Source organism: Condylura cristata, unplaced genomic scaffold (genome assembly GCF_000260355.1).
Source record: "Condylura cristata isolate star-nosed mole 26May11 unplaced genomic scaffold, ConCri1.0 scaffold00030, whole genome shotgun sequence".
NCBI lineage: Eukaryota > Metazoa > Chordata > Mammalia > Eulipotyphla > Talpidae > Condylura > Condylura cristata.
This window is the reverse complement of record NW_004567131.1, coordinates 8,072,850-8,089,072: the sequence shown is the minus strand read 5'-3', so window position 1 is coordinate 8,089,072 and position 16,223 is coordinate 8,072,850. Positions and strand designations below refer to the sequence as shown.

General features: G+C 38.4%; 1 protein-coding gene across 1 annotated transcript in view; it reads right to left on the bottom strand.

Annotated features, from left to right (window-relative positions):
* Positions 1–18: 18 nt before the first annotated feature.
* MAP3K8 (mitogen-activated protein kinase kinase kinase 8) overlaps positions 19–16,223 on the bottom strand; it is a 17,924-nt gene continuing 1,719 nt past the window's right edge. Inside the window, exons 2-7 of the mRNA XM_004691195.2 lie at positions 10,816–10,983; positions 8,631–8,892; positions 7,215–7,321; positions 2,409–2,561; positions 1,617–1,863; positions 19–814 (exon numbers count right to left, since the gene is read on the bottom strand). Coding sequence (XP_004691252.1) covers positions 684–814; positions 1,617–1,863; positions 2,409–2,561; positions 7,215–7,321; positions 8,631–8,892; positions 10,816–10,983 — 1,068 coding nt within the window. The 3' untranslated portion in view covers positions 19–683. The remainder of the gene's footprint in view (positions 815–1,616; positions 1,864–2,408; positions 2,562–7,214; positions 7,322–8,630; positions 8,893–10,815; positions 10,984–16,223) is intronic.

Here is a 16,223-nt window from a genome sequence, read left to right as displayed (position 1 = left end):
GGAAATTATGTGGTTTACACAGTTTTATTTACATTCAAAACGTCATGTTTTAAATGTTTTAAGCATAGCACATACAGTACAAAATGTTTCCATAGGAACATAACAGAATCTGTCACTAGTGGCTGCCTGTTGGATGACTCCTAATTAATCAGTTAGCCATTTTTAAGACACTAGTTCAGCTTATTGCTGTAATATTCAAGTTGTTCTATTCACCCAAAATATAGTGATTTTATATAGAATCTATCAAACAAGGGCTCAAAGAGCTATCATACACCAAAAAACAGAAAATGACTATTCTGAGATAAATAAAGTTCCTATCCTTAAATCAGAACCAAGAATAGTAATTTTAGGCTAATATGTTATCCTTGTGATTGGCATTTTTTATATTTTGAGCAAAGTGCATAGTGAATAAAATCAATCACCAGAAATAATCCTTCCATGAACTCTCAACCTCTTTCCTTTGAGTCACACTACCTAAGAATGAGAACTTTTAGGTCTGGTAGGTACCAGGGTAGCTTCACAATTCAGCCATAGAGGACACAGGTGGAGTCACTCATTTGTCACAGGGGGCCCCAGCTGATAAATGGCATGATTCACTACATAGAGTTCCTGTGCAGAGTTAGCAGAACCAGCTTCCACGAGATATATACCGAGTCTTAATTTAGAGGCAACGATGCCTCCAGTTAGCCATATTCTAAGGTTGGTGGACCCCGCACTAGGTTGAAATAGCCAGCCAGGGCTCCAAGGTCTATGTAGAGAGAACGCTGCCTCTTCAGCATCTCCGATTCCTCAGTGCTTCCTGTGCATGATGAATCTGAAAAGGAAAACAGGAAAAATATAGTAATTGATCAGGGGACATGTTCCATAATAAATACTATACTTTCTTTAAAAAAAATGTTTCACTGAACTTAATAAAAGAGCATTCAAGCTCTGGTTTTATTAAAGACTGGTTTTTGAACGCTTTGGGGTGGTTAATATAATAGGACATAGACAAAAAGGTTCAAAAAAGAGTCACTGATGACGAGAAATTAGCTAGAAATCCTGGTATTTTTCCCAGTGTCCCAGATGGTTCCCTTTAAATACAGAAAAGTCAGACAAGAAACAGGAATGCAAATAAACATTCCAGACTTAATATCAGGGCCTGGATTAAATATGCCACAGATTTTAACAATATGCCATTCCATGCATATTCAAAGAGCTGGGGGTGAAGACTCAGAGCTGGCAAAGAGATTTTAAGCAGAGAAGGAGCTAAACACAAGTTGAATTCAAACTCAGTGTTTTATCTGTGCAGAGCCAAGGACTGGAGTGGCTTACCTCATAGCAGCAAGACATTCATGCTTGATTTATTTTATTTATTTATTTCTAAAGCCAAATGATAGTCTCTGTCGCAAGGTCAGAGCAGTACTCCAGGACCTTGTTACTGACTTTACTTGTGCTAAAAACCTGTTACAATTTGCTGGTAGATTAGTCAATATTTAATGCATTTGTTTTGCTGAATGCATCCATTTTGGCACTTAGGAAATCACTTCATTTATTAGTGCTATCATGAATTCCATCAGAGGTTTGACACAGACAGAAAAAGAAGACAAGCAAGCAGCACACAGCAGGGCCCATACCAGCAATGTTCTCGGGAAGTTCCAACTCCTTCCTACTCAGCAGCCTCTTCCGCTCAAAGAGGGCAGAGTCCAGACTCTGACAGCGTGGTTGCTCCTCTCTGGGGGGGTTCAGAGCTTCATGTTTGAGCAGATCTGCTGCCCTGGGGCGGTGGTTGGGGTTCCTCTGCAGGGCGGCCTCTATCAGCTCTCTCATGTTGGGACTGCAGTCATCCGCAATATCTTCTAACGGAGGTGCTTGCTTGTGGATCTGTGAACAAACCAGTTCTCTTAGCATCACTGGTATGGAAATATATCCTCAACAGCCAAAGCACTCTGGGAACACCACCTAGAAAAGTCTTTGCTTCCTAGGAATGCCCTGCAGCAAATACAGTTCATACCCCAAAACAAGAGCAGCAGACGAGACAGGGGCAGTCTGCTGTGCCATGTGGATTCGGGGCCAGGGACTGAACTGGCATTGAAGCAACTGCAGCTGGCTTACAGTGCTGTGTCCTAACCAGTTGCGTCACCAAGGAGGGCTCTCTAATATCTTCTGCGCAAGTGTTCAAAGGACATATCTTCCTTGGGTCAGATTTATGTTACTCTGATACTACTAAGTGGCATTTTTTACATTTAACAGAGTAAGATGTCATTTATTCTCTGTTGTACATTTTCATAACTTTGTTTATATAGCAGTGTCTTTGCAAAAATGGGACTTTCAGTTTCCTCTCATGGGTTACTACTGTGCCATCAGCACCGGAGGAAGAGCGACTCTCCTGAACAGGGGAAACACTCAGTGCTGGCTGGCCCACTTACTATGTAGAGGTAGGAGGGGTAGGCTGAGCGAGGGTAGCGCTTCACCCAGGGCGGGGTGCCAGTCTGCATGTGGATGAGTGTGGCCCCCAGGCTGTAGATATCTGCTTTGGTGGAATGGCCCCTGCATAAGATCACCTCTGGGCTCATATAAATCTGAAAAAGAAGGGGGAACAGCAGTGTGACTCTCATTTGTCTGGGTTTCCATTTTCCTAATCCAGTTCTGGAAACTGGTGCTTCTGTTGTACCACATTTATTGCATGCTTCTCGCCTTCAGGAAAGCACGTCATTGCTTTGGTAAGCTAAGGAGAATATGCAGACTCTCTTGGGGAGCCTGGAACTCCTACTCATCAAAATCTTGCGAAGCACTGACCAATGTTGTTAGTTTTACGACTGAGACACCAAATCTTGTCATATTTAAATGAATAGTACAAGTTATTTCTTTACCTCATGCTTGTCATAAATTCCCAAACCTCTAATTATCTGCCATAATAAAAGGTGGCAGAAGTCCAAGAGCACTAATACCTTTTACTTGGAAGAGAGGAACAGCGTGTAATATTGCAAAAGTGATCCTAGTTAGTCATTTCTTAGAATTACTACTTAGTCCTACCTACCATGTAGTCCAGTGACTAGATTTTAAAGGTGTGACATGTTAACGTCATGGACAATGCCAAATAATTGCAGCCAGTTTTAGAAATAATTTCTCTATGAAGTGTTTGTTTTTAAAACAAAAAAAGAGAAAAGAGTAAATACTGGCGACCAGTGACTTGTATAGCTGGTACAGACATACAGTAGTTAATAATCGAATTATCAATATTTAGTTAAGAAGTTTTAGTTACTGTCATTTGAATACGGAGGCGGAACACGGCATTCCTGGACTACATTTCAGAATAAAGAACTGGTTTAGAAGACAGGAAATTGCCCAGTTTCCCCATTTCCCCACCCAAATCCTTCAGCGCCTCCCTACAATACAGTTCCTGGCTGGCCTGCTTTCATTTCCTGTCTCTCTCTCCCTCTGTCTACCTCTCACAAACAGATAAACTGAACTCCTTGTACTCAAACTTTCCCTGAAGCAAAGTCAGAGTGTTTGGATCCCGAAGCACCTTCTTATAATCACAAAGTTAAACAACAGATGCCAGGGAAGGGCTGGTTCTCAATTGTGAATACTTCTGTCTCCTCCCTTGCTTGCCTTCCTCAGCAAGGGTTGCATAGTCATCAGTATAACCAACAGCAGTTGTGCACATGGGCTTCTCGAAGCTCCATGACACTGCATCCTTGGGGTGACAGGGTGAGCCCTGACACCTAGCTGCTGCCCCTCATGTAGAGCCCATGGCTCAGAGCTCCTGCTTCCTGAAGTTTTACAAGTTCAGAGCCTCACAGCATGGTGTTCAACGAGTCTTTGGGATGGCAAAAGGCAAGCACAAAAACAAATCTCATAGAACCCAAGCAAGGCTCTCTGAGGGTTGCAACCTCTCAGGCATGAGCACAGGAGAATAAGCATTTCACTTGTCCACTGTTCATTAGACAGAGAAAGAGACTGTGTGTATGTGATATGAATACAATTTAACTTACATGAAAAAACAAACAAACAAACAAAAAAAACCAGGCTCAGAAGAAGAGAAGGAGATGTTAAAAAGACCATGATATAAAAATAACTCTAGTTATTTCAATTCATGACTTACTTTTTCTCCATACCATGTCATTCAAAAACAATAGATTAAATATATGCCTGATAAACCTTTGTATGTATTAAATGGTTACAATATAATGTTCTGAATATGAGTGAATGGAGAGACAGAAGTGATACTGTGGGGATCAGAAATCACCTACAGCTATGAAGTAGCCAAGTGATTAAGATCCAATGGAAAGCAAATCTGCATGGTTGACTTTGACTAATTATATCTTCTTGAATCTTTAAGTATGGGGAGTATATAACACCTTGCTGTGATGTCTCAGCCTTGCATACTGTCAAATTTAAACTCAGGTGGACCATGCATGTTGATGAGAAAATAGTTATTTATGCATACAGAGCTGGGGTACAGGGATGGTGAGAGGATTCACCAGAGACAGAGTGGGGAGCAGAACAGGCAGATTTACTGAAATACACTTCTAAGGGGAGCAACGGGTGAGACAGGAGAGATCTGCCTGTCATGTGGGTCAGCTCCCTGGCTGGGGATCAAACCCATGCTGCAGAGGCTGTGGATAGATAGCTTCATAGTGCTGAGACTTAGCCCCTTGCACCACAAGGGAAGCCACTCTTAATAACAAAGTCAGTTTAGCATTTCATAAAAAGCAATTTATACTTGCTGAAAATAATAATTTTCAGCAGAAAAGTATTGGACAGAAATACTTGCTGTCCAAATACTATGATCACTATGGCATTATCTGTCAGGCATACATTCCTTTTCTGCTAGAGAATTTCAGAAAGAACATGCCTTTCTCAGTCATTGAAAAATGTTCAACTTGATCACACTGCTGGGAAGAGGAAGGTATTTCCCTTCTTTACTACCATAAATAGTTTGTCAGGAAGAAGGGAAGAGTGTCACATGTCTGAGCTTCTAAGTAATGCCAAAATATGCTGAAGCATTCTCCCAAGAAAACACGTCATATGCAGTAAGTCTTATTAGATTTTATGGTTTGGTGATGTATTCTTAAGATTTAGGGACTAAAATAATATTTTTTAAAAGTCTACCGTTTTCTGAATAATCTACTCAAGACTCTTGCCTCAAGTATTTTCTTCAAAAATAAATTCAGTAAAATCAGCAAAAAGAAAGGTTTCTTTTGCTTTCCAGAAGAGTCTTTATTTAGAGGGATTAAGAAAAGTTATAGATCTTCGTGTGAAATGAAAATAATTTTTATGTGTACTATAGTTGAGTTCAGTGCAATTCTTCTATTAGCAAGACTAAAGACTGTCATATGGTTGTGCTGAGGCACAGGTGTCCTATCTCCCCACCCTGGGGACAGGTGTGTGGCTGAGAGGCTTTGGCACTTAAAGTATCCGCATTTTGGTGATTAATCAGGAAGATAACTTTTATACTCTTTTATCTTCCCAGCTGCATTTACTCCAAGGCCACCACAATCTACTGCCAACTAAACCACTAGTCTTTTAGTAACTCAGGTAAGTTAAACTATGTCCTTTCAGTTAGGAGTGAGGAGTGTTAAGGAGACAGGTCCTTGCTGGTCTCATCCTGTGCTCTATCCCTGGTACACACAATGTCTGCCCCATAGCAGATGCTTAATAGAGGTTTGATATGTGAGTCAACCATACAGCCTATGATACTGAATTATATACCCTACCTAACAGTTCATAGAAACAGCTCTCTGAATCTCATTTACATTTAGGGAGTTTTTTTTTTTTTTTTTTTTTTTTTTTACGTAAGATTTGGTCCCTCCCTGGTGGCACAATGGGTTAAAGTGCACCACTATACAGTGATCTGCAGCCACTGCAGCTGCAGTCACTACAGCATGAGTTCAATTCCCAGTCAGGGAGGTGACCCACATGGTGTGGCAGACCTCTCCTGACCCGCCAGCTGCTCCCTTCCACAGTATATTTCAGTACACCTTCCTGTTCTGCTCCTGCTCTTTGGTGAATTCTCTCACCCTCCTGTGACTCTGGCCTGTACTCCAGTTCTTATATGTATAAGTAAATAAATCTTTTTTTTAAACAAGGTTTATTTTGACCCTCCCTGGTGGTACAGCAGGTTAAAGCACTGCACTGAGAAGCTAAAGCCACTGCAGCATGAGTTCAATTCCCGCCTGCCCCGGAGGTGACCACATGGTGTGGCAGACCTCTCCTGACCCGCCCGCTGCTCCCCTCAGCAGTGTACTTCCTTGATCTGCCTGTTCTGCTCCCCACTCTGTCTCTGGTGAAGCCTCTCGCCACCCCTGAGCCTCTGGCCTGTACCCCAGTTCTGTATTTACAAATAAATAAATCTTTAAAAAAAAGTTTATTTTATTTATGCATTGAAGGACTGGGGTGAATGCCAGAGGTAGGGGGTGTTGAGAGAATTCACCACAGAGTAGAGAGCAGAACAGGCAGATGTATGGAAATAAGGGGAGTAATGGGCTGGCTAGACAGAAGAGGTCTGCTGCCCCATGTGGTTAGGTTTGAGATCAAGCTCAGTCTTCAGTGGTAATAATGTTGAGATTCAACTCCTATTCTACCAGGAAGGCCCAATTGAAGAAGGTTTTTTGGTTTTGTTTTTGTCTGTTTACTTCACAAATGAATTAAATATTATAGCTAGTATAAGTTTTCAAATAAGATTTATTTGTGCAATAATAAGCTTGAATGTTACTATAAAATGCCTAGTATTAAAGATAGATCTGATAAGTTATAGGTTCCCAATAAAAATTATTAATGACCATAACAATTATGGCTGTAATTGAACCAAAACAGTCATATTAGTCATACTATAACTATACACATAAATTATAGCAAAATGCTACATAGTAGTTAGACTCAAAAACTGGGTTCAAGCCCCAGCTCTATTTGCTAAATAACTTTGGGTCCTTTATTTCAACCACTACAAGCTTATATCCCTATTGTAAAATGGAAATTTATTTACTTACTGTAATAGTATTTTCCAATTAAAAAAAGTTATGAGAATTAAATATCATAGTTCATTTAAAGTGTTAAAATGAAAACTTGGTGCAGAGAAAGTATCATTAAATATATTCCAACAATAGTAATGAATTAATGCAATGGTTTTTCTCCCTTTCTTTGTTCTTTTTCCCCCACAATAATTCTAGAACATTTTTTCCCTTTTACTCTTAATAAGATATATACCATTCTAGTGTAAATATAATTACCTCTGTGCCTCGGAGGTCTTTAGGAAAATAGATATCTTCAGTCATTTGAACACTTAAGCCAAAATCCACCAAAACAGCTTTTGTGGACATGAAAACAATATTGCTGGCTATAAAGAGAGACATATTTGAGTAAGTAATTGTTTATTTATCCATAAATAAAATGAAAACATTATCTAAAACAAACTCCAAGTCAGAATAGAATGAAATGTTTTACTGATTGAACTAGGCTTACTATAGTCAAAAGTGGAAGATAAATTTGGGTGAAAGTTTAAAGTCACTTTTCTCCTCTCAAATAATCATAGATATTAATTAGTACTCAAGATAGAATATGCAAAGCATGGAAAAAGACTAAGTGTCTTTCAATGGGTAAGTGGTCAAAGAAAATGTGAGACACAATGGAATATTTGGCCATAAAAAAGGAAATTCTTGCTATTTGTGAAAACATGGATGGAACTTGAAGGCATTATGTTGAAAGAAATAAGTCAGTGAAAGACACTCTGTACAATCTCACTTGTATGTGGAATCTGTAAAAAAGAAATCATAGAAACAGAGAAAGAAGGGTTATTGCTGAGATTGGGGAGTGGAAGAAAGGTGTGAAGATGATCAAAGGGTACAAAACTTCCAGTTATAAGATGGATAACACCTACAGTTAACAATCCTGTATTTGAAAGTTTCTAAGGTAGATTTTAAAACCTCTCATTACAAAAGAAAAAAGTTATATCTATATAAGGAGATAGATGTTAATTAACCTTACTGTGCTGATCATTTTGTAACATACATACATTAATTTTTACACATTAAACCTACATAATGCTAGATACCACTTATATCTCATGAAAGCGAGGAAATAAAATGCTCAAGAACTTGAGTTTCAAATTTTAATACACATACTCTTATCAAACCACTTTTCTTACTTGAAAAATAAGTTCCTCATTTTTTTCAGTAAAAGTTTTGCAAGTCCAATTTATTATTAGCTAATAAGGGCTTGTGGTAACGTTCTTGTTTGTTTCCCTATCATGTCTTACTTCTGGCAGGTCATCTGTGAAATATGAATCAATGACTTATTTAATTGCCAATTTGATATTCAAAATTAAAAATTCTGTTTCTCAAAAGTATGTGATTATATGTGTGTTTCTAAGTTACTACTTTAAAAGCCTATTAACAAGTACTTAAAAGAAGTGTGGCTGTGGTCTTTCCCACAACACTTGGATAATCATTTCTTACAAGTTTGAAAGCTCTAGTGACCCCACTTGATTACAAAATGTGTTTCAGGACTTCAGGGGACAAAGGTGGACAGATCCCAGGGAGCTATACTCTCTGTCTGTGGACCTTCAGGCTGAAGGGGAAAGCCCATCTGCCTCTTATCGAACTAAGTCTCTTTAAGCCAATGTACTGCACATTGAAAGATAAACTCACGTTTAATATCATGGTGAATCACTTTCTTTGAGTGTAGAAAATCAAGTCCCTTGAGAACATGCTTTGTCACCCAAATAATTTCAAATTCTCTCATTGGTCCACAACTTTCCAGTTTCTCCAGGACAGACCCTCCCTCCCCTGCTTCCATAAAGAGATGGACAGTTTCATCCCATAGAACAGCACCATACAACTCAGCGATGTTCTCGTGCCGGAAGCAAGCCTGGATTTCCACATCAGATGGTTTAAATTGATCGACTGGGATCTAGAACAACAACAGCAACAACAAAGTAAGATTCTAAACAACACCAGAATAATGAAAAACTATGTGTGTGTGTGTGTGTGTGTATGTGTATATATATATATAGTTATATTAAAAATTGCTTCAAAGTGTAGAAATCCAAAGAATTTCATGTAATTGAATCTAAGAGATCATTTCTGATCTATTATACATGTAATTGCTATAATATCTACATTTTAGTGTGAATTTTCAATATTTCAGCCTGTTGTGACAAAAAATGTAATGATTTGGTTCCACAGTTCATGCTCTCACCAAGCACTTAAAATATGCACTAAGCATCTATTCTGTGGAAAGTTGGTAGTTATTAATAAAGAAAATTGTCCTTTCAACTTATTTGATAAGAAGTTAAAGTGTGGAATGCCTCCAAAAAAAAGAGATTCAGAACTACATATTTTATGTTCCCATTTGTTAAAAAAATATTAACTATATATCCAGATAACCACAGAAATTTTCTTAAAAGATAATTAAGACTCCATTAATAATAGTCATCTCAGGTTATATCCTTTTGAACTCATCTGGGATTATTAATCAACATATATGTTTTCCTTAGGAAAAAAATGTAACTTACAAAGTATATATAAGTCACAGTTATTTCCTTAAGCCGTCTGTAATAAAACTGAAGCCCGGAACACTTTGGTTCTAAGATCTTTATAAAATGTCTTCAGATGTTCCTTAAAGATCTTGAACACATCTCTTCTAATAGTCTTCTGTAACACCTCTCCTTTTATTCTTTTAATAACCTATATCCTGACAAATCTTCATGAAAGAATAAATGAGGCCAATATGTGTTGATTTTTTAATTACACTAAGAGAAACTGAGATAATATTCAAAAATTATTTCTCATTTTATTTTTTGTTAAATGTAATTTTCTTTTATTCATGCATTTAAAAAACTTAAAACAGGTACATAAAATTGTAAACTGGATATATATCAACTCAATGAACAGTCAACTGAATACATCAAAATCAAGAGGCAGAATTCTACCACCACCCAGATACCCCCTGCTGACTCCTCAAGGCCCCAAAAGCATTCTTGAGCCTACCAGCAGCATAAATTTGTTTTGCCTGTTTTTGGTCTTTCTATATGTTGAATGAATCTCTTATTGTAGATTTTATTTAGTATCTGGCCGTTTTGCACCAATATAATAGTCTTGAGATTCAACTACATTAATACAGTTGTAAATCATTTACTGTACTTGTATAGTACCTCACTGTGTAAAAATACCACTTTTTAGCATTTGGCAACTTTCCAGTGTGGGACTATTACAGATAGTACTGCTGTGAAGACCTCAGCACATAGTTTCTAAAGATCACATGTCTACTAGGTGTGCACTCTTAGGTGTGCACTGCAGCAGTGGAATTGCTGGGTCACAGGGTGTGTGTGTGTTGAGCTTCGGCAGACCCTGCCAAGCAGCTTTCCAAAGTGGGCACCACCACAATGGATTGTTTAATAAGAAGAGATGGGGTCTTTTCAATAACTGGTCTATTTTAAATTCAGCCCTTTAACCTGCAGCTTTTCTACCTCTGCTTCTCTGTCTGCTCTCCTTTGGGTAGGATTAAAGGTGCAACACACAGATTTGTTACTGCAAAATAACTCCCCGTGGACACTACTCCCATCACAAGAGGGATGAGGTTCTACAAGCTGCTGCTAAACAAGCCAGTACTTTCTTTTTTAGTCAGGGCAAACTAGACTAAAATCAACTACGCACTTAAGTAGATTTAGGGGCTGAACAGTCCCAGGTTGCAAACTAATCCATAAAACACAGATGCTTTTGGACAAGATAAGATCCAGACAAAGGGTAACAAGTGTTGAGTAATGCAAATAAACAAACAAAAGCCATAATGTGAACTGTGCAAGTGTGCACAATCTGATTACAAAGTACATACCAGTTTACATGCCATTCTTTTCTTAGTCTTTATATCCTGTGCTAAGTACACTTTTCCAAAGGCCCCTCGTGGAATGAAATCTGAGCCGATATTCCTGTAAGTCAGCTTCCAAGGAATGAGCAGAACATCAGAGTCTATTTGGTAGCGTCCATTCTGGGGAGTAATCACCTACAAAGAAATAAAAATGCAAGAGGATGAGAATGTCAGCAAAGTCCTTTTCTAAGATCCACCCATTAAAAAACTGGTTACTTCAGATTGCATTCCTACACAGTGTTTTGAAATGAATGACACTGTGTAACCCTAACAGCGGACTGAGGCTATATTTAGACCTTCAGCAGGACAGCGAAAGCATGTAACAGAAACATGTCCCTGGTCAGACCTCATCGTATTTCCTTCTAATTGTGAGTAATTAAGTGCCACCTAGAACTTAAAAAAGGTATTTATCTAAGGGATCATGACTATTATGACCAAAAGGCTGAAAATAACGATTGCATAAATATAAACTGTGCCTGCATGTTGATTTGTTTCCAATTAAAACGTGCTAACCTGTCAGTCTGCATAGCTATTACTCATACATAAGGCATATAGAGAGAGCATGGAAATTAACCAGAGATCCTGGAGGACTCTGAATTCAAAACATTGTGTTATGCCAGAACTATGAGTTGACAGTGCAACATAAATAAAGTAAGGACAGAATTATGTCTCATCATCTTACTCAATATGTATTGAGTGCATAATAAATACTGGACTCCCCATTTGTGCTGAGGAGATCCCTATGAACAAGAGACAGATGACCCCTGACCTCCAAGATTTCTTGTGTAAGCAAACACGTAGAACAAATGGTTTCCAAACAAGATGACTCAAAAAATATTAACAGCTGTATCTTGACAGTAGTGTGGGCTATATGCATATGTTCACTTGCCAAAATCTCATCAAACTGAATCTTTAAGATCTGTGTATTTCACTGCACACAAGCATATTTTGACTTTTAAAGAGTGAAAAGTTAAAAGGTGAAATTACTCTATTTAAAAGTTAAACAAATTAAGAAGGTAGCCTATAGGAGATAAGATCTGGAGCATGTACCTGAAAAAGGTTTCAAGCCTTCTTTCAGAGGGTAAGGAGTAAAAATACAACCTTTTCCTAAATGTAATTAATAGTAGTCTCGTGTTAGATTATGAAGTCAGGAATAATGAAACTAGGTGACACTAACTTGTAGCAAGTGTCGGAGAAGCTGAAGGGAAATGTGAACCGTGGGGGAAAGAAAGAATACCTGATCATCTGTACATGCATGCTGCAGCTCAAGTGGGTCACAGTGACGGGAAGGTTCAAATAACTGTAAGGATTATTCAGTCACCATCACTGCTAATCTTAGCTACACTGCTCACACAGAAGTGCTCACTATTAGTCAGGGAATAAAGCAGAGATCAACTCCACTACTTATAAATGTGAAGTCACTAAATTTAAAAGTATTTCCTGAGCAGTCCGTTGGTGCAAGACTCTGTGCAGTGTGATCAGGGCAATGTATGTACAGACCTCGGTCTTGCCTTCGTGACCTCCTTATGTGTCACCTCAAGTTACTAGAGGCCTCTTTGTCCAGCATGCTAAGAATGTGGTGAATTTAGTCCCTTTCCATACTGAGAGAGCAGCACCCTCGTGGCACTCAACTGCACTTGCTACTGCCTCTCTCTTGTTATTAAATATAGATCCAATTTCACCCTGTCTTCCACTTCAGAATTTAATGTGCCTTCACAGCGGTCTTACTTTTATACAATGTAATTTATCATAAGCCCATTTGAACAAGTTCTCTTATTTTATACAAAAGGATAGAAAATTTATAACAATATTTTGAGCACTAATTATGGATGAAGTACTGTGCCAAGCATTTTAATACATTATCAAGGTGTCAGAACAATCCTATGAGGTAAGGACTATTTTTTAGCTCCATTTTACAGATGAGAAGATGGGCTTCTGGAAGGTATGTGATTTGCTAGTCAGTGACAGAATTAAACGCTAATCTACCTGACCCCAAGTTGGCCCTTCTAGTCTTTGGATAAGAACCTTCTACTTTCCAGAAGACTTTGATTAAAGCTGAGCCATGAGCAAAACCCAGTTATTAAAGCTGCATTTATATGTAAGTGAGCATAGTTTGAGATCAAATACTACAAGTTCCTTCACCTCTGTTTTACTTTGCCCATGTTCTAGGGATCCTTTCCTAAGTGCCCAACAAGTTTCTTGTGATGACATTTGACGACAAACCCTAAAATGTTCAGTGTAATATGCAAAGTCCTGTGTAGTCCCTGTTTTTTTTTTCTCTCTGCCTGGATTCTTTCCTATTTAATATTATTTCGCCCTCTTTTCTTCTTTTGAGGGGCCATATCAAAATTGCTATGCTTATCTCTGCTAATTCTTCAGCCTACCACAGTCAGCTTCAAGTGCAGACATTATAATCACCATGCTTTGGATGTCCTCATTCACATCACTAACAAAACAATACTAGAGGAGATCTTAAGAAAAATTCTGGTAATTTAGTAGGAATAAATTCATAATTTATAAGGAATCTGTGTTATATGGCTGCTATGAAGTGGCTGTGACACTGGGTTATATTAAAAGAGGTATATTATCTAGAATAAAGGCAAAACTGGCTGTTTTACTCTGCTGGCTACACTATAAATTGATGGCCACAAAATGACACAAGGAAAGTCGCAGACACAATTAGAAGGGGTTTTTGTTTGTTTGTTTGTTTGGAAGAGATAAGATCTAGGGAATATGCTTTTAAAAATATTTGGAGGACTTGTGAAGAGGGGAAAAATCAACTGTATGCAACAACTTCCACAATGGCTCACATTGATTGACTCAACCCTGATCACGCATAAAGAGGTCACATGCATTCACTATTTGTTCAACATAACTATCCTGTGGAATGAGTGCTAAAATGTCATCCACTTTATAGGTGAGTAAGTGGAGGCCCAGAGCTGTCAGATAATTAGCCCAAGGTCACACAGCTAACCCACTTCTGAGCTGAGATCTATACACAGGCACTTTAACCCACAGAACCCCAGTCTTCAACACTACTCATCCTGTATACTTTTTTATGGCCAAACATTTGGACTAGGACAAAACAAACTCCAATACATTTAATTCTAAGCAAGTATGGAATTTCTTATAATCAGAATTGGTTAAATGTGAAATTTACCACCACAACACACGAGGAGCTCTTCATCATGGGAGATTTTTAAGCACAGAGCAAAATGCACTAATTATTGGAACTAATCAATCAATGGAATGATTTAAGCATCAGACAGCATTTACTCAAGCATCGTTAAGGTTCCTTCAGCCCTGAGGAGCTCTGTTACTAACCCCTAGGGAATAGCACTCCCAGCTCACACCCACATCTGTGAGTGAGCACTTTGGGAACCTTCTGCATCCAGAAAATCACCAAAGACTCACACATCTGGTACTCACTTTCAGTTATTTATCCCCACATCAGGGCATGAATTGGTCTAGGTTGTATGCACTGCACCATTCTCACACAAAGTAATGCCTAGGTTAGCTACCTAAGGTTCTTTCCCCAGACCCTGTTGAGTGTTGGTGGAATCTTTAACAAATCTTATTTTTAGGAAATTAGCAGCCACACATGCATACACACAAACCACCAATCACATTTTTGTCCTTTGGGATATTTCTGAAATTCCTTGTCTTCTACCTTAACTAATTCCACGGGCATTGTGGTTGTTGGTTGCCTGAAATACAACATGACTCTAGATAGAGCGACCTGCTTTGCACATACTAGTCTCTTCATCTGAAACACTCCTGGGTCTCCCTCCCTTCATGTGGCTGATTCCAACTCAATACTTCAGACTACAGCATAGACATCAATTCCTCCTAGAAGCCTCTATGACATCCTCTCGTTTCCTACCTACCTTCATGGCTATGTGAAGTATCCTCCCTGAGTGTTCCATGGCAATTAGGGCGTAGTTGTATGGGGGAATACCACACTGTACTATAATTGTCTGTTTACTTGTCCCCTGAATTCACCAGGCAGTTAGCTACCAGAGGGCACAAACTACTCAACACTGTATCTCTAGCAACTAGAAAAGTACTTGATACACTGTAGATATTCAAGCTCTATCTAGCAAATGGAAAGTATGATACTTAATGAAAGCATCTATTCTATCCTCTGCAGACATATTTTACTGATGGATTTTACCTTATTTGCTAGATAATTATATTTTTTAGATAGTTATCTGTGTGTAACAAAACTGAAGGAGAGCAGCAAAGAAAGTCCAGAAAGGAGAGATCTTGATCAGAGTTTTAGATGAAAGACAATGGGAAGAGAAAGTTCTTGGCAACTGGATGGCTCCAAGGAGAGTACCAGGTGAGGATTACTGGAGCCAAGGGCAAGCTTTTTCTCAGATTAGCTAAAGTCAGAGATGGTAGTGGACATTTTTTCCTATATGAAAGAGAGCTGAATCAGTCACCAGAAGTCACAGGAATGTCTGTATCTAACCCTTAAGCTAAGGCAGGAAAGTCGTCCATGGCCTCAGAACCTTCAGCCACCAGGTTGATTTGCTCAAGAGATACAGCTACATTCCTGCAGATTTTAAGCTCTTCCTACTTTTCCATTCTTGCTTTAAGTTTTCTTGCATCATATTTTGTATTCTTGATCATTTTGCAAATAAAACTTTTTAAAGTTTTAAAGATTCCTACTTTTATAGTATGTCATATTCTTAAATTTTCTCTGAACATGCATTTATTTATTTTTAGAGCATAAACTCGATGGCAGGCATTGACAACATTTCACTCTTACCTTTTGCTTATAAAAATTTCACTTCCTTTTAATAGCTTCACTTCTCTCCTTTTCTGCCTCCCTTTTTTTTTTTTAATCTGAATCTTTTAGGGAGTCATTTCTCTGTTTCTTATAATTTTCTTGAATTCCCTTCTGTACATACCCAATAAAGTTCCAAAGTCCATCATAAGTTTGATGGGCCAGGAGAAATATACTTATGATGCAATGTATTTACAAGTAAGAATAGTTTATTTATTCTGCATGTTTATCCTTATAATTCCCAATTCAACAAATTAGTGTTTTAAAAAGAGAGAACACTACATAATTATGTTTTTCATTACAGGAATTTATAATATTTTAAACCAGAGTTCTGCAGCTATAGTTTAAGAAAATCAGGTATTGCTTTAGTTCAAATTGCTTCTCATGTATAAGAAACAGTAACATTCTGGCCCTCCCTGATGGTGCAGCGGGTTGAAGCACAGCACTAAGAAGCTAAAGCCACTGCAGCATGAGTTCGATTCAGGCCTGCCTCTCCTGACCCGCCCGCTGCTCCCCTCAGCAGTGTACTTTGTCGATCTGCCTGTTCTGCTCCCCAATCTGTCTCTGGTGAATCCTCTCACCG